The 24,228-nt window shown below is 44.3% G+C and overlaps 1 protein-coding gene across 2 annotated transcripts in view; it reads right to left on the minus strand.

Moving 5' to 3' along the window:
• Nucleotides 1–24,228, minus strand: part of TMEM132C (transmembrane protein 132C) — a 93,946-nt gene that overhangs the window by 15,029 nt on the left and 54,689 nt on the right. The window contains exons 3-4 of one of the 2 annotated variants that reach the window (XM_032229950.1): nucleotides 18,252–18,438; nucleotides 2,095–2,238 (exon numbers count right to left, since the gene is read on the minus strand). In XM_032229950.1, coding sequence (XP_032085841.1) covers nucleotides 2,095–2,238; nucleotides 18,252–18,438 — 331 coding nt within the window. Of the gene's footprint in view, nucleotides 1–2,094; nucleotides 2,239–18,251; nucleotides 18,442–24,228 lie in introns of both variants that reach the window. The other variant, XM_032229949.1, reaches the window with a different exon arrangement.

Genomic DNA, 24,228 nt, shown 5'->3' on the forward strand with positions numbered 1-24,228 from the left:
CAGGTATGTGTCAATATGATATTTCCAATAAAGCTATTCTTTGAGGAATCTACTTGCCTTGGAGTGTTGCTTGAAATGGATCTATGTAGTGATGGGATTCAAAAAAAATTGCTACCGGTTCTGTGGGCGTGGCTTGGTGGGTGTGGCAGGGGAAGGATACTGTAAAATCTGCATTCCCTCCCCACTCCTGGGGGAAGGATACTACAAAATCCCCATTTCCTCCTGATCAGCTGGGACTCGGGAGGCAGAAAATAGATGGGGGCTGGGCCAGTCAGAGGTGATATTTACCATTCTCCGGACTACTCAAAATTTCCGCTACCGGTTCTCCAAAACTGCTCAGAACCTGCTGAATGCCACCTCTATATCTATTACTTTAAACCCTGATGCAGGACCATAACTGTGGTAGAGAAGTTGCAAGGAAGCTCTGAGATTAGAGAATGACAGATCGGTAGCCATAAAGTTTGGGGCTTTCTATTTGTATTAGGAAGATTGTGCAGTAAATAAATAAATAAGTGTGTGTGTGTGTGTGTGTGTGTGTGCCAGTTGATGAAGGTTTGCGAAATCTGCATCTTTAACTGAAAGTCTGAAGGGTCGGTAGACAACGGCGGCCAGCCAAAAACTCAAATTGCCTTGAGCCAAAGGAAGGTTGGCTGCATTATTAATACGGACACATTAAAATACAGCAGGGATGCTTTAATAGCCGGAGCGACATATTTTATCTCTATGGTGCACCTCAATACATTTTAGAGATATTTTCAGGAAGCACTAATTACATCCAATTTCAGGATGGGCTCTAATCTGGAATACAAATAACCCAGCTATTTTGTAACATAACTCTTTAATTCACCTCAGGTATTGCTTACTGCTGAACCGAAGTTCAGGTGTTAATCCAGATCAGGGGTATCAGGCAACCTTAAACATTCAAAGCTCCTAAACAGAAGCCCCTGGATCAATTCTGTAGCTAACCACAAGTCTAGTTCCCCCATCATAGAGTCTCCTCCTAGCATGGCGTCCTTTTTCCTCTGCTGACCAGAAATCCCATTCTCCCACCATAAAGTCTCCTCCCAGTGTACCATCCTTTTTCCTCTGTAGACTGGAAGTCTGGTTCCCCCACCATAGAGTCTCCTCCCAGTGTGGCATCCTTTTTCCTCTGCAGATTGGAAGTCCGGTTCCCCCACCATAGAGTCTCCTCCTAGCACTGCATCCTTTTTTCTCTATCTGTCCTAACCAAAAGCCCTATCAACTGTGGCACTGACCAGTGACAGGGAGAAGCAGAAGAGGGATGAAAGAGCCACATTCAGAGCTGCGGGCTGCTGTCTCCTGCTCCAGATCATCTTTGCATCCATATAAAGTCAACAACATCAACACATTTCCCCTACAAAAGGGTGTCAGAACCCAGTATGTTGTCAGGAAAGTTCTGAATGTTTATCCAGTGGAGAAGAAAAGGCAACACCAACAAGTAAACCTTGACCAGAAAGATGGGACAAGAATCAGCAAGCCATCTTGATCCAACAAAGTCATAGTTGACCATGGAGGTGCAGAGCTGAAGGACAGAAAGTCAACTCCACATTATAAAAAAGATGTGGAGACTCTAGAAGGAGTGCAGAGAAGAGCAACCAGAATGATGAGGGGACTGGAGGCTAAAACATATGATAGACAGTTGCAGGAACTGGGCATGGCTGGTCTAGTGAAGAGAAGGACCAGGGGAGACAGGATAGCAGCCTTCCAATGCTTGAGGGGCTGCCCCAGAGCGGAGGGGGTCAAACTATTTTCCAAAGCACCCGAAGGCCAGACAAGGAATAATGGATGGAAACTGACCAAGGAGCGATTCAACCTAGAAATAAGGAGAAATTTCCTGATGGTGAGAGCAATCAACTGATAGAACAGAAGTTGCCTTCGGAAGTTGTGGGAGCTTCATCACTGGAGGCTTTCAAGAAGAGACTGGGCTGCCATCTGTCAGAAATGGTGTAGGGTCTCCTGCTTGGGCAGGGGGGTGTTGACTAGATGACCTACAAGATGACCTTTCCAACTCTGTGAAACTCCTCAAAAACCAAGAATGAAACATCTCCCATAGCTGATGATCCTAGCACTTACTTTAACCACATCCTCAGCAAACGACTTGCATTCCACCGATTCAGAGATATCCATCACCATATTGTTTTCTTCAACAGAAATCACCTTGACGGGGACAGCAACTGTTTTCCCAGTGAGGATAGCCGTATTCAAGATATCCGTGTCCTGGAACACAATGGAAACAAAAGCAGGTAAAAAAACCAGTAACTGTAAGAGGGACCTTGGGGTCGGGATGGACAATCACTTAAACATGAGCCAGCCGTGTGTGGCAGCAGCCAAAAAAGCTAATACAATCCTTGGTTGTATAAACAGAGGGATAGTATCAAGATTGCGTGAAGTAGTAGTACCGCTTTATAAAGCCTTAGTAAGGTCCCACCTGGAATCCTGCATGCAGTTTTGGCCACCAAATTACAAAAAAGATGCTGAGACTCTGGAAAGAGTGCAGAGAAGAGCAACAAAGATCATTAGGGGACTGGAGACTAAAACATATGAAGAACGGTTGCAGGAACTGGGCATGGCTAGTTTGGAAGAAAGAAGGACTAGGGCAGACACTGTATTCCAGTATTTGAGAGGCTGCCACAAAGAAGATGGGGTTACTTTATTTTCCCAAGCATCAGAGGGTAGACTTTTAGCTACACAATTTGAGATGAACACTCTTGGAATAGTATGGGAGTAGGAATAGATTTCCGGAGAGAGAAAAATTGTAGACTACAGGAACTATTTGCACCACTCAGGTGACCCTGAGGACACAGATAAACCTCCAAGTGCCTCAACGACCCTCTAAAAAGGATGCAAGTGACCAGCTGTCTGCAAAGAATATAAACCCTTCCACTCCCCACCATCCAGTCAGAGCTGAAGAAGCTTCTGGGATGAGAAGCAAAACGTCTTCAAAGAAAAAACAAGGAAGTCCAGTTGCCTTCTGAAAATTCGTCACTGGAAGTTTTTAAGAAGAGATTGGACAGTGATTTTTCTGAAATAATACAGGGTCTTCTGCTTGAGCAGGGGGCTGGACTAGAAGACCTCCAAGGTCCCTTCCAGCTCTATTCTGATTCTGATTCAGGTGTTAAAATAGCACCAGTCGAGAGACGTTCTCCAAAATGACCATTTTGTCAAGGTTTCAAACCAGATTTGACCCGTTGTGGAAAGAATCTCCCTCCTTGGGTGTCAGCCAAAGGCCACAGGACAAAGTGGGCAGGATATCATTTCATCCAAACTAGCCAACATTATCTTGACTTGGCAGAATCAGACTTGGTTAATACTTGGAGGGAGATTACGATAAAAAAACACACACTGTTGTATCGAAGTAGAATGTAAAAAAAAATCAATCAGAAGAAGGCCGTGAAAACCATTTCCACATTGCTCCTAAAATAATTACTGAGCTCACCAGGAGCTGAGCCGAATTGAGAGAATTTACATTTATAGCTCAGTACTAAATTAAATCAATGATTAAAATAATATCTTGTCTTCAGCAGGTATCTGTAAGAATTCCAGGAAAAGGATATTATTAAATCTTGGTCAAATAAGTCAACATTTCCACCACCCCCTCCTAAAGTTTTGCCAAACTGTTTTCCTTTTTCATTTGGAAGGAAATATTTTCAAAACAGACCCGAGAGACATAGAAATAAATGATCCATAGGCGTGCATCAAACCATCTGAAAAAAAAAGCCTGCCATTTAAATGCTAAACACATCAATTCCAAAACATTTGTACAGTTTAACTTCGCTCCTGTTCCATAACATTTAAAGGACATTTATGATCGTGCTGTCATCAGAGATTAAGAAATGCGTATGAAAAAAACGCAGGGATGGAAAAAAAACATTTGGCAGATTCTTCTTCCGTTTTCCAAATCGAACCAAATGGACCAACCGTTGGATAAATGGGATGTTGGTGGGGGGAGCTGCAGGCTTCTAATTTCAATTGCTAGCTTGGAGAAGAAGAAGGAGAAAAGAATTTCTTCTTCATCATCAGGATTTTAATAAGAGCCCTGAGCTAAATAAGAAATAAATTGATTTCTTTTAAGGTTGTTTTATCTTTGCTTACTCCTTCCTTCCCACATTTTATCCCTCCTCATCAGAACTTCAGGTGTCTCTAGCAAGGCCTTACAACAATGCCCCCCAAACTTTGGGGTACCAGGGATCGGTTCCGTGATTTCGTGGCTGTGGTTTCATTTGCTTGTTTGCGTGGCCCAGTTGCTGGCATGCCATTGTTCTGACCCAGGCTTCCTTAAAAAGCAAGAAGCAGAGTCTTGGTCCCAGCAAAACCCCTTTTATTTACATGACTGTGAATTCCTTTCATTCACAATCAGCAAGTCTTAGCAAACAGTCTTTCAGAGGAATGTTTATCCACACACACCTTATCTCACTTGGCGAGCTGCCAGATAACTACTGTAGCTTCCAAATGCAGGGCAAGGCAACATTTGGCACAGAGTCTCTTATAGTCACAAATAGAACTTTCCACTCTTGAACTGACCGAAGGAACAAATTGTTTCCTGCAAAAGTTCACTCCCCATTCGCTCCTCTTTTGTTTCCCATGGGAGGGGCAAATCACCTCCGAGTTGTGGCTTTACTCCCAAGTTGACCCTGCTTTCTTAGTTGGTCTTGCTTTCTGGCAGCTCTGCTCATGCGCACACTGGGAACAGGCTCCAGCTGTTCGTCTGCCTCACTGACGCAGAGCCTTTGACTGAGCTTTCCTCAGCCCCCAGGACTGGCCTATGTTCCTCCCCAACCTCCTCATTGGCCGACTCTGCTGCCAGCTCTCCTGGTCTCTGGCAGGCCACAACAGCTGTGGCCAGAGGTGGTATTTGGCTGGTTCAGACCGGTTCGCCTGAACTGGTAGTGGAAATTGTGAGTGGGCCTGCCCACCCACCCTGGCTCTATGCCATCCTATTTAGGCATATTTTCAAGCCAAAGCACATGGTTTATTGGTGAACAGGGCCACATGGGTTTGAAGTCCTGGGCAGCTGACCCCCTGTAGTTGAGAGAGAAAGGTATTATACTTTCCTTTGGGCCTTGCCCTTGAGCTTCCTGTTCCTGTGCAAGAAATGTATTCTATTGGTTCCCACGGGGCTATGTGCAAATCCTAGGAGCTTGTCTGAGATACGTTTGGTTGAACTTTGCTGGGTGATGCAATGTCCTTAGATTTTGCAATGCAGTGAGCCCTGCTGATAGATAAACCTATTATGTCCTGGAGGGTCATGTTTTAATCCCTTCACCCTGGAGCTGGAGGTCTTTTGTCTTGAGATAGGCTGGCCCAGTCCTTCTCAATGGGCACCAAATATCTGCTGGGAGCAGGAGCTGAAGCTATGAGTTTCTGTCTCCCTTAAGATTTCCATTTCTGGAAATTTATATACAGCAATGAAAAGAAAAAAATGGAAGGAAAGAGGGTGGAGAGATGAAGGGGGAGAGGGAAGTGGAGGGGAGGGGAGGAGGAGAGAAAGGCTGAGGAAAGAGGAGAAGAAAGGATAGAAGAAGAGGGAAGCAGAGAAGGAAACAGAGAGCAGGAAGTGGAGAGGAGAGGAGAGGAGAGGAGAAAGACCAAGGGAAGAGAAGGAAGGAGACAGAAGAAGAGGGAAGCAGAGAGGGGAAAGGAGAGAGGGAAATGGAGTGGAGGAGAGGAAGGGAGGAGAGAAAGGCCAAGGGAAGAGGAGAAGGAAGAAGACAGAAGAAGAGGGAAGCAGAGAAGGGAAAGGAGAGAGGGAAGTGGAGGGGAAGAGTAGGAGAAAGGGAAGCAGAGGGAAGTGGAGAAGAGAGAGGAGAGGGGAATGAAGGAGAGGAAAAGGAAGGAGAGGGAAGTAGGGAGGGGGGAGAGGAAGGAAAGAGGGAAGGAGAGGGAAATGGAGAGGAAGAGAGGAGAAGGAAGGAGGGAAGGACAGAGAAACAGAGGAGAGAAGGGAGGGAAGGAAAAGGAAAGAGACGGAAAGAGATAGACTGTCATCATAAAATTGAAAATGTAATATATTATAAAGGAAAATGTGTAATAAAAACATTAAAAAGGGATTTCCATTTCTTTTTCAGGGGAACTCTAATATTCTGCCTTTTAAAAAAAATCTCAAATTATTTCATTGTTCTAGGAGGGGTGGTTTCTCTCCGTTCAAATCTACAAAGCTAAGGAATTCCTTTTCCTTCTTGCAAACGGTGATGAATTCCCCAGTGCTTTTCATGTACAAAGGGGAGGCCAGCGATTTCATGTAAACAGATAATTAACAAGCAAAGCTATTAAGAGGTGTTTTTCTCCCTCGTTTCTATAACGGCTTGATAAGTTCAGAGCCTCTCCTACTACAAGCATTAACAACCGGCTCTTTCAACCCCCACAAACGAAGCTGAAAAGTGATGGACGAGTGGTTTTTCTCATCTGTTTCCCCGAGAGTTACAGATTTCACTTGTTGGAACGGGGAAAACGTAGCTGCCTTTTTTTCTAAACCTCCCAAATACAAATTATTTCTGAGCCTTTGCAGGCCTCATTATTATTTATATGAAACCTTCAAGAGCCTTTCCTGGTTTCCCACGTGCACCTCAGTTACACCAAAGTTGCAAAAATCTTAGACCTTCTATCACTGTTGCACAGTTAGGAGCAGGGAGCATTTGTCAATGTTTTAGCCTTTCGGGAAAAAAAATAACTTGGTTTTTCTCTGTTTCGCTGCCTGCGTCTCATCCCAGGGCGCATGGCTTTGAATGCAGCCCTTGCAATTTTCTTTCTGAAGCAGCTTCGGGGCTACGAAGAATTATACACAACCTTCTGCATATTTCTGCCAATTGATTCTGCTGGCATTCAGGGCTTGGCATCATTTATTCTTCCTTGCTGCGGTGGGTTTCGTTTGGGATTTCTATGTTGCCATTCTGGCCTATAAATCAGGATTTATGGCTCCTGGTGATGTACAAATGCCTCCAATCAATCCAATCTTGTATGTATTTTCTAAAGTCTTAGCAAAACAGGGAGACTTCAGGCGTCAAAATTGGCAATCTTCTATTCTAACCCAAATTGGATGGGAAGGGATGTCCTCCTCCTCTTTGCAAATCTCATTCCCTTGTTAGCACTGATGATGTTACCTAGTTGGGTCATGAAACGTTTACAAGAAAACAACCAAGCTCAGAGAGCACCAAAGATCCTACAGTCCTCCTCCTCCTCCTCCTTTCTGCAAATCCCACTTCCTTCTAGCACTGATAATATTACCTAAATGGGTAATGAAACATCTTCAAGAAGCTGAGAAAACACCACATTCCTCCTCTTCCTCCTCCTCCTCCTCTTCCTCCTCCCCTCCCCCTCCCCCTCCTCCTCCTCCTCCTCCTCCTCCTCCTCCTTCTTCTTCTTCCTCCTCCTCCTCCTCCTCCTCTCCACAGACTCCTCTGCCTTCCAGTTACCTCATTGCATAATGAAACCTTTGCAAGAAAACAATCAAGCTCAGAGAGCACCAAGGACCCCTCATTTCAATCCTGAGCTATAAATGTTCTTCATTGGAAATGAAAGTGGAAAATTTCTTTCTTTTAAACTCCAGGAAGAATTATTTGTGAAATTGGTGCTTTTTCCCTCCCCAACAGTAGTCCAAAATGGTACAGTCCATGCCAACTGTGCATAATGTTTCCTTCTCATTCTCTGGCATGTGTAGCTAAGAATTTTTCCTATTTCTGCAGCCTCCATTATCCACTCTGGGCTAACTCTGGTGATGCTAAGGGCACTTACCAATACTCTATATCTGTTCCGAATGTGCCTGCGCCTGCGCCTCCTCCTCCTCCTCCTCCTCCTCCTCCTCCTCCTCCGATGTTTCATGACCCAATTAGGGAACATCATCAGTGCTGGAGGAAGAGGATGAGGTGGAAGAGTAGGAGGCAGGGAGGAGGATTGTGTGGTCCTTGGTGCTCTGTGAGCTCAATTGTTTTCTTGCAGATGTTTCATGACCAAGCTTGGTAATGTCTTCAGTGCTAGAAGGAATCTAGCTAATGCTAGCACTGATGAAGTTACCCGGTTGGGTAATGAAACATTTGCAAGAGAAACACCAATAGACACCCCAGTTATTTTCCTCCTCCTCCTCCTCCTCCTCCTTTTTGAGTAATAAAGAGAAGGATGGATAGATAACAGATTACCAGTTGAGCCAATTTTAAGATTAGCTGCAAAGGAGAGAGGCTGGAAGGGAAGGAACAAAACAAGCAATCACGATTTCTAGCTGGCGAGACAGACCAGCGGTCTCCCTCTGCCTGGACAATTGCTAAACTGAAAATGATATTTCTCAGGTAGCCAAAAGGTGTAATTTCCTACCACGATCCCGACTTTCAAAATATGATTGTTGCCTTTCTCCTCCCCCTCCAGGCCCATCACTGTCATAGCAACACTTAAATGCTCAGTGCCAGGAAGAAGAAAAGTTAGAATAGACTTTAACTTTGGCAGAAGAAAAAAGATTGGGAATAGTCCCTGTGTATCTCTCTCTCTGTCTGTCTCTCTCTGTCCCTGTCACTGCCCCCCCCTCTCTCTGTGTATGTCTTTCTGTGAAATGTGCCCACCCACCTTCAATAAGAACTTTGAATAGGACCACATTCTCTTTTGTCTGCGCTGACTTGCGCTGAGTTGTAGCTGAGTGTTACAAGGTGTTGAAGCACAGAATTAGAAGGCAGCCATCTTCATTCCTTCCTTCTTTCCAACCTTCCTTCCCTTTTCCCTTTTCCTCCCTCCCATTGCCTTTCTTCCTTCTCTCTTTTCCACATCATTTTTCCTTCCTCCTTCCTTCCTTCCTTCTTTCCTTCCTTCCTTCCTTCCTTCCTTCCTCTCTCCCTCTCTCCCTTCCTTTTCCCCTTTTCCCCTCCCTCCCATTGCCTTTCCTCTTTCCCTTTTTTTCACAAGATTTATCCTCCTTCCTTCCTTCCTTCCTTCCTTCCTTCCTTCCTTCCTTCCTTCCTTTGGTTTTACATTAGTAATTATTGGGGAGTGTGAATGGTTTGGCATCGTATTTTTACCTGTTTCCTGACCCTTCTTTCCTCCCTTCTTTTTCTTTTCCCTTTTCCCTCCCTCCCTCCCTCCCATTGCCTTTACTCTTTCCCCTTTTTCCACTTTTTTCCACCCTTTTTTCCACATTTCTCCTCTTTCCCTCCCTCCCTTCCGTTTCCCCTTTCCTCCCTCCCTTCCATTGCCTTTCCTCCTTCCCTCATATCCAAATCATTTATCCTCCTTCCTTCCTTCCCCTCCCTCCCATTGCCTTTCCTCCTATCCATCCATCCATCCATCCATCCATCCATCCTGCCCCCTTCCTTCCATCCGTCCCTCTTCTCCTCCCTCCCTCTCTAAGATGTTGGATTCTTTCATTCTATGCTTTTATGAACGAATGAACTAGATACTTCATTGTCTAGTTTCACAGTTCACAGTTCAACTAGACAGATAGATAGACAGACAGATCTCCAGGCACTTAATACTCAGGAAGAAGAAATTATGGAAGGTTATAATGCAGCTGCTGAATGAAGAATGACTCTGCAAGATCAAAACACCCATAACATGAAAACACACTCCCTCGCTCAGAAAGGCAATTCCTTCCACACTCTTGATACCCCAGGCCTTTTAAAAGCAAAATTAAAAATGCAAAAAGTTACATACGCGGCCCATTGGTGGAACTAAGTTATTCATTTGGTAATTTACTTAATAGCAATGGGATAATAGTGGCGATCAACAAGAATCATGGACTCCAAACACCAACAAAGCAACATGCATGAATGTTTTATAAGGGAACACACATTCATGCATACCGTCAAGGGACTTCCTCAGTCCTAAACACAGACCAGATGGTTCCAAAAAATGAAATAAAATAAAATATCCAAATATCCACAGCTCCATTGTCGCTAAACTGGAGCTTCCCGGGGAGTCACCTTTTCAGGACAGAAAGGATGGGTGGACACACAGGCAAACAGCTAGATGGACTTACAGACAGGCAGATGACGGGACAGACTGAGAGGCATGTTGACAGACAGATGGATGAAGGCAAATATACATGCCCCAGGATAATGTTGCAGGATGTAATCTAAATTGCTCACCGGGACCAGAAATTTAGACTTCTGAACACCACCCAGAGGCTACGATAAGAGGACAAATGATGCATTGCAAATATCACTTGTTGTGGCCCACCAGTGGAGCTGGCAGCAGAGTCAGACAGTGAGGAGGTTGGGGAGGAACATGGACCAGTCCTAGAGGCTGGGAAAGGCTCGGATGAGGGCTCTGCATCAGAGGCAGAGAGGGGGCCAAGGCCGTCTGGCAGTTCTCAGCTGCCTTCGGAGTTGGAGATCAGTGAAGCAGATGAACAGCTGGAGCCTGTTCCCAGTGTGTGCATGCGCAGAGCTGCCCGAAGAAAAAAACAGCTGAGAAATCAGGGTCGACTTGGGAGTAAAATGATGGCCCTCCCATAGGAAATAAAATAGGAGCGAAAGGGGAGGGGGCTTTTGCAGGAAACAATTCATTCATTAGATTCATTTCAGGAGTGTAAAGATCTGTCCATGAATCTCAGAGACTCTGTGCCCAGCCTTTTCTTGCACAGCACCTCATTTGGAAAATATTTACAGGGCAGATTTCCAAGATAGATAAGGTCTGTGGTCATAACTTCACCTTTGAAAGACTGTTTGCCAGGCCTTGGCTGAATGTGAATGAGAGGAAATCACCTTCATTTAATAAAAGGGATTTTGTCAGGACCAGGAATCTGCTTCATGCTTTTGGGGGAAGCCTAGGTCAGAACATTGCTTGGAGGTGGGAGATACTTCTAATGTAATCTACCAGATCCAGTGCATAGATTGCCCCTATGGCTATGCAGGACAGACGGGGAGGAAGCTAACCTCCAAACACAAGTGAGCGGTCAGCGGAAGAGACCTGAACTCATTGATAGCCTCACACTGCAATGAACAAGGACATACACTCAATTTCGCAGCTACTTAAGATTGTTGGCTGAGCAGGTACGAAAATAGTCTTAGAAGACTATCTTCTAGTTCAGATGACTGACCCAGATTGGACCCTGCAGACCGACATAAAAAGAGGAGGGTGGGCAGGCAGGCAGACAGATAGATATACAGATGAAGGGAGATACAGAATAACAGAATTGGAAGGGACCTTGGAAGCTTTCTAATCCAACCCCTCCTTATATTATTTCAGACAAATGGCATTGGCAGAAAACGGAATAGTTCCAAACGATGAGGAAGGCCGAGGACATCTCTGAAAGAGAATTAATAACTGCCGCTCGGTCTCGCAATGAGACAGATGCCTGCTCATCCAAACTGCAGCGTGGCCATTTTCCCCTAATAGAGGATTTCAGAAGACGTAGTAGTGTAATAAATTGTAATAAAAGATCATTTATTATTTATTCATGTTTGGGGAGGCAACGAATCTTGCTGAAGGACAATCAGCACAGCTAAATCAAGGAGGGAGGATGATAGGCTTGGGAGCTGGCAGATGAAAAAGCCTGCTGTCAATCTTTTCCTTCAGTTCGCCATCACTTCCTTTCCCACTTGGTACCATTATGGGGGCTCACCATGATGGTGTGGCTGTCACAAAGAACCTTTAGAGGGAATAACATTGGATTTCCAAACTCTGCTGCACTAAGAGGTCCACAACCCAACTCAAGACATTCATACCCAAGACAATCCAAACGTACCACATTTTTTGGAGTTTAAGACACACCTTTTCCCCCATATAAGAGGGTGAAAATTTGGGTACGTCTTATACACTGAATGTAGCCCCGCCCACCCACTAGCCCCCACCCTTTGGCCTCTGCCTCCCAGCAATTTACCTCCTGGCAGCAAACAGGGAAAATGGAGCTTGCAATAGGCTGTGGCAATCCCTGCAGCCTGAAACAGCTGCTGAAACTGAAAGTGAAACTTGCTGTTTGCTCCATCAGGCAAATTGCTGGGAGGCAGAGGCAGATTTTCTTTTCTTGTCCTAATCAGGCTCTTTGCTGTTTGCTGCAAGGAGGTAAGTCAATATCTATAAATGCCTATAGAATGTTCATATTATTAGACTTATTTTTTAAAGACTGCTTTATTATTGTTTTAGACAACTTAACAAAATGAAGAAGATTTTTAAAATAAATGCTTGATCTGAAGAGGCCCAGTGCTATTGTGTCTCCTTTTAAATAGCAGAGAATAACTATACTTCCAGAAAGCCACATCAATTTTAACAGCATCTTTTCCACTATAGGCTGAAATGTAACACCATAACCAGTGTATATTGTCTATACTGTTTGCTGTTCGTTGCAGGAGGCAAATTGCTGGGAGGCAGAGGCAGATTTTTTTCTCTTTTTTTCCTCCCCAAAAGCTAGGTGCGTCTTATACTTCAGAGCATCTTATACTCCGAAAAATATGGTAGTTTTTAGAAGATACCAGGTTCCACCTTAGTCATAGTCAAGAAAAGATCCATGGAAACATTTTTTTTCAATGTTCAACTCAGAAGCTCAGATTCACACGAAGCTTTAAGTTGTTGTATAAATCTCTATTGGCATGGTTGATCCATCAAGCTGAATCATACACTAGGGAGGGCGAATTGAGTGACTAGCAGTGGTGGGATTCAAATAATTTAACAACCAGTTCTCTGCCCTAATGACCAGCTGGATAGGCAGGGCGGGTGGGGAGGGGGTGTCATGTGACTGGGTGGGCATGGTCAACTCAAAGTCACTCACATCGATGGACACTTTGCCTTATCTGTTACAATGCAGTAAGGGTTAACTGGAGGGGGAATTTTTGTAAGCAGGGCAATAAAGATGAGGCTAGAAACAACACCAGAATGTTTCCTTCCTGCCTTCCTTAGGATTAGCCCTGTAAAGTGGGAAAAAACAAAAGGAGATTTCTTCCAACAGCCGGTTCTCCGAACTGCTTAGAAAGTTAACAATTGGTTCTCCCGAACAGGTGTGAACTGGCTGAATCCCACCACTGGTGACTAGGATCTGATTATGTTAAACCATAAATAAGCAAACCAACTTTTGCTAGCCACAAGAGACGGTTGTGGTTAAGGTTTGTGTTTGGATCAAGGAAGGGCAAAGTAAGACTGGTGACTCAGAGGCCTGGATTCCCTGACCACATGATCAGTCATTCAACCACCAGGATTGACCACGAGGTCAAGGCGGCCAATAGTACAAAACAAACCAAGGTTAAAACATGCAAATATGGCTTCTTAGCTATATCAGAATCAGAACAGACCTGGAAGGCACCTTGGAGGTCTTCTAGTCCAGCCCCCTGCTAAAGCAGGAGAACCTATACCTTTAATGGCAAACTTATGGCACCCGTGCCACAGGTGGCATACAGAGCCCTCTCTGTGGGCATGCGAGCGGTCGACCCAGCTCAGCTCCCCTGCGCATACATGCGTGCCTCCCACCGGCCAGCTGGTTTTTGGGTCTCTGCCATAGATGTCCAGAGGGTGTGGGGGAGCATGGGGGGTGGGGTTCAGCCATGTGCAGGGGCAGGGCGCACATGGGCACACAGGGGGTCATGTGCTCATGTGGGGGGAGGTTGACAAAAAGGTTTGCCATCCCTGCCCTATACCATTTCAGACCAGTGACTGTCCAGTCTCTTCTTAAAAACCTCCAGTGATGAATACCTATAACTTCTGGAGCCACTCCTATTCCACTGGTTAATATTTGTGTATCTTTTATGGGCCTAGCATCTTCCTAATACAGAACAAAACAGTATATTTTTTATTTGTGTGATTGAGCACACAAGGAATTTCTCTCCGGTGAAGAAGCTCTCAGTATATATACAAATGATAAAGTACCGTATTTTTCAGAGTATAAGATGCACCAAAGTTTTGAAGAGGCAAATTTTTAAAAAAAGTTTTTGCATTCTGCAGACCTCCCAAAAATGGCCCATTTTTTTTTTCCAAAGGAGGGACATGAATAGCCTTTAGGAGGCTTATAGAGTGCCCCCCCCCGGGGGGGGGGCAAAAACGAGCAAAACACAGCCCATTTTTCACAAAAACAGGCCTGTTTTTTGTCAAAGGGGGTTTAGAGAGTGCTTCTGGGGGCTGTTGGGGGGCAAAATTGATCAAAAAATAACCCATTTTTCACTCATTTCTGCCCTCCCCAGCCCTTAAGAGCTCTCTGAAAGCCTCCTAAAGGCGATGCACAGCCATTTTGGTGAAGAGGGCGGGGTTTGGGGAGGCAAAAAAATGCTGTATTCAGTGTATAAGACGCACCCAGATTTTCAGCCTCTTTTTTGAGGGAAAAAAGTGCTTCTTATACTCCGAAAAATACAGTAATATAATCATAAGATGCCAATAGGAGTAGGTAATAGGAAAGATGCAATACAGCAGATAGTGATCCAGCTCTGCTACATGGCTAAATATCTTAGGCATGACAGGGCTGCGGGAATTAACTGTTCGGAAGAGTGATGGCACGAGGGAAAGAAAGAGACTGAGGGGGTGTATAGTATCGGGTAGTGTTTCTCAACCTTGGCAACTTGAAAATGGGTGGACTTCAACTCCCAGAATTCCTCAGCCAATGCAGCTGAGGAATTCAATCAATCAATCAGAATAGACCTGGAAGAGACGTTGGAGAGCTCTCGCCTCGTGATCAGAAGGCTGTGAGTTCGATCCTAGGTAACGGCAGATATTTCTCGCTCTGGGCACAATGAGCAATTATCTACTGTGAACTCTGCATTGGCGACAAGAAGATCACTCGGCTCTCTTCAGTTACCCAGACTCCACCCTGATGGATTACGGGATCATAAAAAAGACTGAATGCATGCATGCATGTATGCATGATTAGAATCTGAAAGCAAAATTTCTTGCAATTTTGTGAAATTCCCAAAAATTGACATTTGGGGGAAAAAACAGCCGCTGAAAAGAATGAGACTGTTTATATGCAAGATGCTGGCCTGAAGATCCTTATTTCTCTGTCCGGAAATGTTACATGCGGGCATTCATCTAAGAAAAAAAAGTTTTCTCTATCCATAGTCAGCCCTTATGTAAGTCTGCCTTTGTAAATTATTCAGCAGGTTGGATTGAAGGTGAGCCGAACTGAACACAAACAGTACTGGACTTCCCAATTAGGCCCTGTCCCTGTTCAAGAAGGCTCAGGCTGTTGAAAAGCCAGGTTAATGCACTCACAAGCTTTGAAAAAAGCATCCGGAATAAAATACGGTAAACCTTAAAATTCTACCCGCTAAAGAGGGAAAAAAGGCTTACCGGGGAAGAAGGAAGCCTGAAGTTAAAAAAAACTCAACAACTTCAGAATGACAAATTGCCCAGGTCTTTCTGTTTTACAAATCACAATGAATTCTCCTTCCCCTTCACATCATAATAATCTCCCACACGTAAATAAATAAATATAGATGCCTCTCAAGCAAAGCTGTCATTTTAATTTTGCCATTTTGATGCATCCTCTGCCTGGTTTGTTTTCGTGGTTGGCCATCAAGTAGCAATGTTTTTTTTGCGGGGGGAGGGGATGCACCACAAAAATGCATTGTAGAGATATTGCAGATTGCACCACAAAAGACATTTTGAGATTTTGTGGGTTGCACCACAAAAGAGCATCACGAGATGCCCAGAAGCTGGGCTCTCCAAATTGAAGACTTGTCTGAAATGAATTGTTCTCCACCTTAAAATGCTTCTTAAAAAGACACCAAGGCTAAGACACTGAACTTGTCAATTAGAAAGGTGGACAGTTCGGTGGTTCAAATCCCTAGCGCCGCATAATGGAGTGAGCTCCCATTACTTCTCCCAGCTTCTGCCAACCTAGCAGTTCGAAAGCAAAAATGCAAGTAGAAAAACAGGAACCACCTTTGATGGGAAGGTAACAGCGTTGGCTGACCTTGTTCCCATGTCTCTCCCAGTCATGAATATTTTAACAGAAATTAATCAAGGAGAGAAGCAACCTGGAAACTTGTTTCCTGACAGTTAGAAACAATTAATTGGTGGAACAACTTGCCTCCAGAAGTTGTGAATGCTCCAACACTAGAAGGTTTTAAGAAGAGATTGGACAAGTCTGAAATGGTATAGAGTTTCCTGCCTAAGCAGAGGGTTGGACTAGAAGCCCTCCAAGGTCTCTTCCAACTCTATTATTTTATATTCTATCTGCTTATCCCAGGTGCTTGGGAAGGACTCGATAGATGGAGAACAATGCCTAATCCAATAGGAACATCTGACCGACTGTATCGTCGCCATCACAATAATCCCAAAACTGTTCCTTGATTCCTCCCCCCTGCCAATTTGGAATGAATTTGCTTTCCCTTTTTTGCTTTTTTTAATAGCTTCCAAACTCAGAGAACTGATTTGGATATATCTGAGCAGATGGCAGCCTCAAACTTTTTTTCCTTTGAAGCTCCTGTTTTTCTCACCCTGCGATTCCGAGCCAGGGAATTGTCAGGTAATCAGCTCGGCGGGAGATTAACGCACAAATGAAGAAGAAATTAAAAAATAATGACAGCAAAATAAGGGGCCGGCTGGAACTGCAGAGTTAGTAGAAGACCCAATGTTGTTTTACCTTGTCTGATCCTGCCAGCATTTTATTTTTTAAAAGAAAATTCTAAGCATCGGCACCTTTATTCACCTTGACGCTATTAGCAAGTTGCCTTTACTGGCTGTGCCAACCTCGGTGATACAGCTTGGCAGAAAACAGACATACTCACACCTAAGAAGGCAATTCAAAGTGTATTTTTAGGAAACGTCCCGGTTATAGTTTCGGGTCTATTTATAATTTATTGGCCAAGCATCACCAAATCCTTTTAACGTTCCCCAGATGAAGGACTTATTATTAACTTCTGATTAGCATCAGCTCGGGAGAACTGGCCTCACTCGCTTTCTCTGACTAGGGTTGAGCCAAAAATATTTGTAGTGTTACATAGAGATTTGGGTGGGTGGGTGGGTGTCAAAGCTCTTCTCTTTCTGTTAATATTTTGTTTACCCCCCCCCCCCCCCGATCATGTTTCCCAGATTTCACTTGTTCTCACTTTCAGGGTGTATCGTGGTAAGGATAAAACTGGTTAATGACCAGGTAGCATGATGTTAGCTCATCTGTTTTATGGTGGCTTGGAAAAGACAGTTGGAAAAAGGTCCATCTTTATAGGAGAACTGAAGTGCATAATAGCAATAGCACACAGACTTACAGTATATACCGCTTTACAGCCCTCTCTAAGCAGTTTACAGAGTCAGCCTCTTGCCCCCAACAATTTGAGTCCTCATTTTACCCACCTCGGAAGGATGGAAGGCTGAGTCAACCTTGAGCCTGGTGAGCTGCCAGTGGGCAGCAAAGGTAGCCTGCAGTACTGCACTCAAACCACTGCACCACCAAGGCTCTCTCTTGGTGGCACATAATGGTGAAGGGTTGGAGATGGATCAGTGAGAACCAGTTTAGAGTCTACCCTTAGCCATGGAAGTTCATACATTTCAACTGGAGTTAATGGAACATAATTGTGGGTTCATGTAACCATTGAATGCTCAGACTAATCATACTATGGATTAGCATAAAGACACAATTCACACAATCGATAAAATCTATGGTTGGTCTTACAACATGCCAACATGCAACTCCCAAACCAAGAAAGATATGTTGAGGTTCTTCTAGGCAGTTTCTTTTATTGCTCCTCATTGATAGACAGAATCTTGCCAAACTAAAGTCATAGGGACTGGACTAATGCTCAGCATTAGGAATTAGCTCATCAACTCCTTATTATGTGGCATTGTGATTTCAAAATATTAAAACCACTGGGTTGAATAGCTGCATTCAATATGATGTCATGATTAGAATGATGGACTTCAGCAGATCTCCAGTCTACTGAAATGTTGGTCTTGAGTGATCCATCATCATTATCGTTTAACAACCTCATAATCCCTTGTGGGATGATGTCTGGGCAACTGAATGGAGCTAGCAGAGTGTTTACTGGCTGGATGCCCTTCCTGACACCAATGTGGAGACTTCTTCAACAGATATATTCTCACTGTGCCCAGAGAGAGAAATATCTGCCTCTACCTAGGATTGAACTCACAGCCTCCTGATTGTGAGGTGAGAGCTCTACCTCTAGGCCACTCCTTGGTTTTGGGTGATCATCAGCCAATAAATCATTCTTCAACCTATCTTTACTAGAATGTTAGGAAGACATTGCTCTCCAAACATCTTGGAGGGTAGGCATATTATTTTTAGGAAAAGTAATGAAGAAATTTCAAAATTCCCATGAGAACAATACAAGAGCACAACAGATCTTTGGTAAATGTTGTAGGAACATCAACTCAGGATCTCTTACCATTGCTAGTGGGACAATCCCCACTAGATCCTTTTGGCAAATGAAAATTTCAGAAAGGGCCATCTCTGTCATCTTCTTCTGAGGATATTCCACTTGCCAGGATATTGGCTGGGTTCCCGAAAGGCTGCTGAAGCTGGCAATTTCAAAATTCAATCGCACAACTTCACTGAACATGTTATTATTGTTGCTTCTGCATGAAAAGAAGCAGAGAAAAGGCATTAGACTAGATAGAATGGCAAAGAATGATTTTACAAAAGATCTAGACAACCACCAAAGCAACAACACATCATGCGGTACATGGACAATTGGGAAAGAAAGAACAGGGTAATTAAAAATCAAAAATAACATTTGTCTTTAAGCAAATAAAATGGCATCATTTTTAAGCATTTATAAATAAATATCAGGCGTATGTAGAGAAAGTGTCAGTTTGGGGATTTTTTGGTAAAATGTGTTGGGAAAAAGTGACCAGGACAGTTAAGGAGAAAGCAAAATTATCTGTTTAAATCTGTTACAGTGAGTTGGAGAAACTGTACACTACTTCTAACAATTGGCTTGAGGGGGAGGAATCATCATCATTAATCAATCAGCTGTCACCTCTCCACCATGCAACCTACCTGGATGCATCCATCAAATCAATTTAACTGAAGGTCAGTTTGAAAGATGCTTCATCTTTATTTACGCCTTTCCCTTTGCAAAATTTCAACTCAGTGGGTGTGTCTAACTTGTCCCTGGCTAAATTTTGAAGCTGGCAATCCCTTTTTGTTTCTTTTTAACTAGCACAAAACATTAACTGCACTGTTCTTACTCTGAATGGATTCAGGGGCGGGCTTAAAGTTTTTTAGCAATGGGGTCTCTGCCCAGTTGTTGGGTGGGTGTGGCCAAGGTGGGCATGGCCTAGCCAGCCTCCTGCATCATTGGGGGGGGGGCATTTTTGCCCTCCTCGTTCTCCAGAGGCTTTCCTTGAGCCTCCAGGAGGGTGAAAATGGCCTCCCCCAGGCTCCAGAGGCTTCCGGGAGGCCAGAAATAGGCCCATTTCTAGACTTCCAGAGCCTCTGGGAGGCCTGTTTTTTGCCCTCCCTGAGCCTCCATGTGAGCCCTGCACTTACCTGGCATCTAAAAAGGGCTGCGTGGAGACTTCTGTGAGGGGAGGGTTGGGCAGAGCCAGCCAGGAGTGAGATTTGGGGCGGTGGTGAAATTCGACATTTTTTACTATTGGTTCTGTGGCTGTGGCTTGGTGGGTGTTGTGTGGCTTGGTGGGTGTGGCTTGCTGGGCATGGCAGGGGAAGGATACTGCAAAATCTCCATTCCCTCCCCACTCTGGGACTAGCCAGAGGTAACATTTGCCAGTTCTCCGAACTACTCAAAAATTCCACTACTGGTTTTCCAGAACCTATTAGAACCTGCTGAATTTCACCCCTGATTTGGGAGTTTGCTGAACTGTGTCGAATCTTCGCTAGAGGATTGCCTGAACACAGCTGAACCCAGAGCAGCCCACACCTGAATGGATTTCACAATAACATGCAACCATGCAATATCATCACGAAACCAAGTTGGAGTGTGGACAATGCACCCTTGATCACATTCTAGGGCCATCCATAAAATGGGTGGGGTCAGGTAGAAAGGAGAAGACAAGTGAGAAGAGGAGGATCATCATAAGTCCAGAATGGTTCCACATTGTCTGAAAAGCCATCATTCACTTGAGTTCATCTCCAAGACTCTCCACTAAGGATCCAATCTGGGTCGGTCAACTCGTGCCGGAGTCCACCCTCAGGGAATTTCTCTCTCATCAGAATGTGTCCTAAAGGTGCTTTTTTTCAGGAGGCAACTGGACTTTCTTATTTTTTGCAGACTACAGGAACCATTTGCACCACTCAGGTGACCCTGAGACAAACCTCCAAGTTGCTTCAACGACCCTCTGAAAGGATTCAAATGACCAGCTGTCTGCAAGGAGTATAAACCCTTCCATTCCCCACCATCCAGTCAGAGCTGAAGAAGCTTCTTGGATGAGAAGCAAAACATCTTCAAAAAGAAAAAACAAGAAAATACAGTTGCCTCCTGAAAAAAGCACCAAAAAACCCCCAACAACACCAAAAGTTCTCTTTGAGCAGATGGGATACCAATCATAAAAATATCTAGGTGTCGTCCTCCCCAAATTGTCTTTTTTATTCAGCTAAACCTTCATCTCTTCTCCACGCAGCTTACCCAAAAGAGTTCAAATGCTGTGTAAAAATGTTGGCACTGGACAATTTTGCTCTCCTTCCAGCTTAAAAGGAAAAATGGCATCAATTCCTTCAACCTTTTGGCTTCAAGCCTTTGAACGCTTCCTCTCGCTCTCTTCAAATTTCCTTCAACCCGTTGGCCTAAAACTTTTACAAAAGGAACTCAGTGGTGTTTTTTCAGATGGAAGGTAACCTGACTCCTTTGCCATCTCTTTCTTCCTTTGAGACGCTGTCTCGCTTTTTAGTATTCACCCGATGTGCCATTCTTCGGCTGAGAATGTGGAAAACAAAAGACTGCGAGAAAAGCATCACTTTAAGGGCTTTAAAGTTGCAGAAAATGGATACAATTAAGAAAGACAGCCTCTTTAGGAAGATGTGGGGAAAAGAAGAGTCGCTTCTTCAAAAACAGATACTATTTTTACATTTCCCCTTTTGCACTGTGTCAATAGGAAGCCTGCCAACTAAAAAACAAATTATAACTCTAATGAAGCTGAATTTTCCTCCCACAGGCTTATGCCCTAAGCTAGATAACTGATTCAGGTCAAGGTATCCTTTGGAAGGTTGTGATAGATGAATTCACAAAAGGCTTCTGAGAAGACAGATTAACAGAGTTGGAAGGGACCTTATAGGTCATCTAGTCCAACCCCCCACTCAAGCAGAAGACCCTACACCATTTCTGACAAATGGCAGTCCAGTCTCTTCTTGAAAGCCTCCAGTGATGAAGCTCCCACAACTTCTGAAGGCAACTTCTGTCCCATGGGTTGATTGCTTTCACTGTCAGGAAATTCCTCCTTATTTCTAGGTTGAATCTCTCCTTGTTCAGTTTCCAACCATTATTCCTTGTCTGGCCTTTGGGTGCTTTGGAAAATAGCTTGACCCCCTGCTCTCTGTGGCAATGAAGCTTCCCTCAGTTGGATAATTTGGACTCTCTCCATTGGGATTCTGTGGGGTCTCAGGAGCAAGAAGGGTCAAAATCTGCAAGACATGGGTGAAGGATTGTGATGGAAGCCCCAACCCCTTTGCACATGCTGTGACATTGCATGCATGAACACAAGGGGCAGTGGGTACACCATTGCACTTGCCATATTTCCTATTTGTAGATGAGAAAAAGCTGGTTCAGGACCTTGGAGAGCTCAGGACAGAAGCCAGTCAAATCCTGTTTCAGCTCTTGATATTTTCATCGAATCATAGAATTCTAGGGCTGGAAGGTACCTTGGAGGTCTTCTAGTACTCTGTTTCAGCTCTTGATATTTTCAGAGAATCATAGAATCTGAGAGCTGGAAGGGACTTTGGAGGCCTTCTAGTCTGTTTCAACTCTTGATATTTTCGTAAAATAATAGAATCCTAGGGCTGGAGGGGACCTTGGAGGTCTTTTAGTCCTCTATTTAGCTCTTGATATCTTCATAGAATCATATGGAAGGGAAAGATCCTTGGTGGTCTTCCACTCCAACCCCCTGCCGAAGGGGGATTCCATCCCAGACAAATGGTTGGCCAATCTTTTCTTGAAAACTTCCAGCAATGAAGCAGCCACAACTTCCAGAAGAAAGCCATTCCACTATATTTTCACTGATGGGAATGTTCTAGGTTGGATCTCTCTCTGTTAAGCTTCCATCCATTGTATTGGAAGATGGCTATCAAGTCTCTTCTGAGGCTTCTCTTCATTAGGCTAAAGATACCTAACTCCCTTAGCCATTCATCACACAGTTTAGCCTCCAGACCCAACCAGCTTCCAACAAGCAAAGCCAATGGAGGTGTTGGATTTGCTTAACAAGCATGTGAATCATTGAACAACCATGATGAAAAGGGTTGTAAAATCAGAAGTGACTCAACTCCCGATTGTGATTGTACATCAAAGACTACCAGTAGATTTGTGATGTGTTTATATTTACCGACAAAGAAAGAAAGGGAGACTAGCCCAGATCTATTTCAAGCTCTTTAGCTTTCATCAGCTAGCCATACTCTTTCTGGGATTCTGGAATTCTGGGATGAGAGTGAGGGAGGGTCTGAGAAAAGTCTTGCCTTAGCACTTGGCCATCACAGGTGCCCCCCGACATGAGTGACGTTGAGCTGGCCATGCCCACCCTACCCACGCCTGCCCTGGCCACACCCATTCTGACCATGCCCCCCAGATCAAACACTTCTCTGATGAGGCCCTCAAGGAAATCAAGTTTGACACCCCTGCCAGTGGAGTTATCACTACTTTATCAAGGGGCAACGAATCTCTACTGAAATGAGATTTTTTTTAAAAAAATCAACAGTGCAAACCCTCTTTCAGTTCAAACCCTGCTTGGCGTTCTCAGGAATCAGGCTTCAAAATGTAGAAAGCTCCTTTGCAATCATGCACTGTGATTTAATCCACAGCCCGAAGCAGAAGATGGGAAAGTGCTCGTATTTTTATTGGTTAAGCAGAGAAAATGATCTCACAAAGAAATGCACTGAAAGCCGAAGCATTTTAAGGAGAAAGAATTTCGGTGTCCGTGTATTTGCCAACACAGCTATTTCCCCCCTTCCCAAAGCAATTTCCACATTCTTTTTATTTAGCCACGGAAACACTTCTTCAAACTGAAGACTATAATGCAGTTCTAATATACAACAGTAGCCCGGCTGGTGGCACTATTCTCAGCTTTATCAATCCCAAACTCGGAATTCCTCTCCTATAAGAAATAAAATATTCTTGAAGCTACTAGATAGAATATAGAATACTAGCTGGATACTCGTGCTTCGCTACAAAACTATGTGATTGGGCTTGATTCTTAAAGCTTGAAAATTAATGTAGAATGTGTAACTCCTTAGTATCAGAGCGTGTTAATATAGGGCAACTGGCATTTGGAACAGAGTTCCTTTTAGGTGGGGAGGGGGAGTAGAATGTCTAAACGCCTAGACATTCCTAGGCTGGATGAGTCATGCACTGGCCACACCCATGACCAGTCTAATGAAAGGGTAGCATCAGAGTATGCGGATATAAGGCAATTGGCAGTTGGAAAACTACATTTGTCTGGAAGATTTCCAGACAAATGGAAAATCCGCTATCCTAGGCCCAATGTTTGGGAAGCCAGGCTCTGCCAGTCACAAGCCAGGACAGAGAGTGATTGAAGTGTAACACCTCCTTAAAAAACCTCAGTCCAGCTGGCCCAGCTGGTAGCACCTCGTAAGGGCCCCTTTCCAGGGTTACAGGAGAAGACGGTCAACAGTTATGAAGGCGGAAGAGGGCTCTATGCCTCAACGGCAGATAAAGCAGCAGGACCATCTTCTAGGAGAAGGGAGGCTCTGATGACAAACCTCCACTGCCTTGTGGCTGCATCCACTCCTGGAAAAGGCTTCGGGAGTCAACCTCCAGGCAAAATCCAGAGTCGGAGTCCCGGAAGCAGTTCGTGACTGTGTACAACCACCTTCTGGTAACTCCTGCGACACAGCTAGAACAAATCGTATAATCTCTGCCATTCCATTAGACCATTTCAGTCACGTGGAGAGGGAGGATCTGTTGCTTGGGTAATACTCTATCCTCCATATTAATCTACCCAGGCCTCGTGCTCTGGAGAGGACATTCCAGCTTTACCTCTTTCCAGAGCACGATGCCCTAGTCTTTTGAGTCTGAAGGATGCCAATGCCAGTAGTTGGAACAGAGTTCCTTTCAGATGGGAAGGGGGAGTAGAAAGTCTAACTCCTTAGCATTGACACAAGTTCTGGAGGTAAGTTGTTCCACTGATTAATTGTTCTCACTGTCAGGAAGTTTCTCCTTAGTTCTAAGTTGCTTCTCT

The sequence above is a fragment of the Thamnophis elegans genome, chromosome 13 (assembly GCF_009769535.1).
Source record: "Thamnophis elegans isolate rThaEle1 chromosome 13, rThaEle1.pri, whole genome shotgun sequence".
Classification (NCBI taxonomy): domain Eukaryota; kingdom Metazoa; phylum Chordata; class Lepidosauria; order Squamata; family Colubridae; genus Thamnophis; species Thamnophis elegans.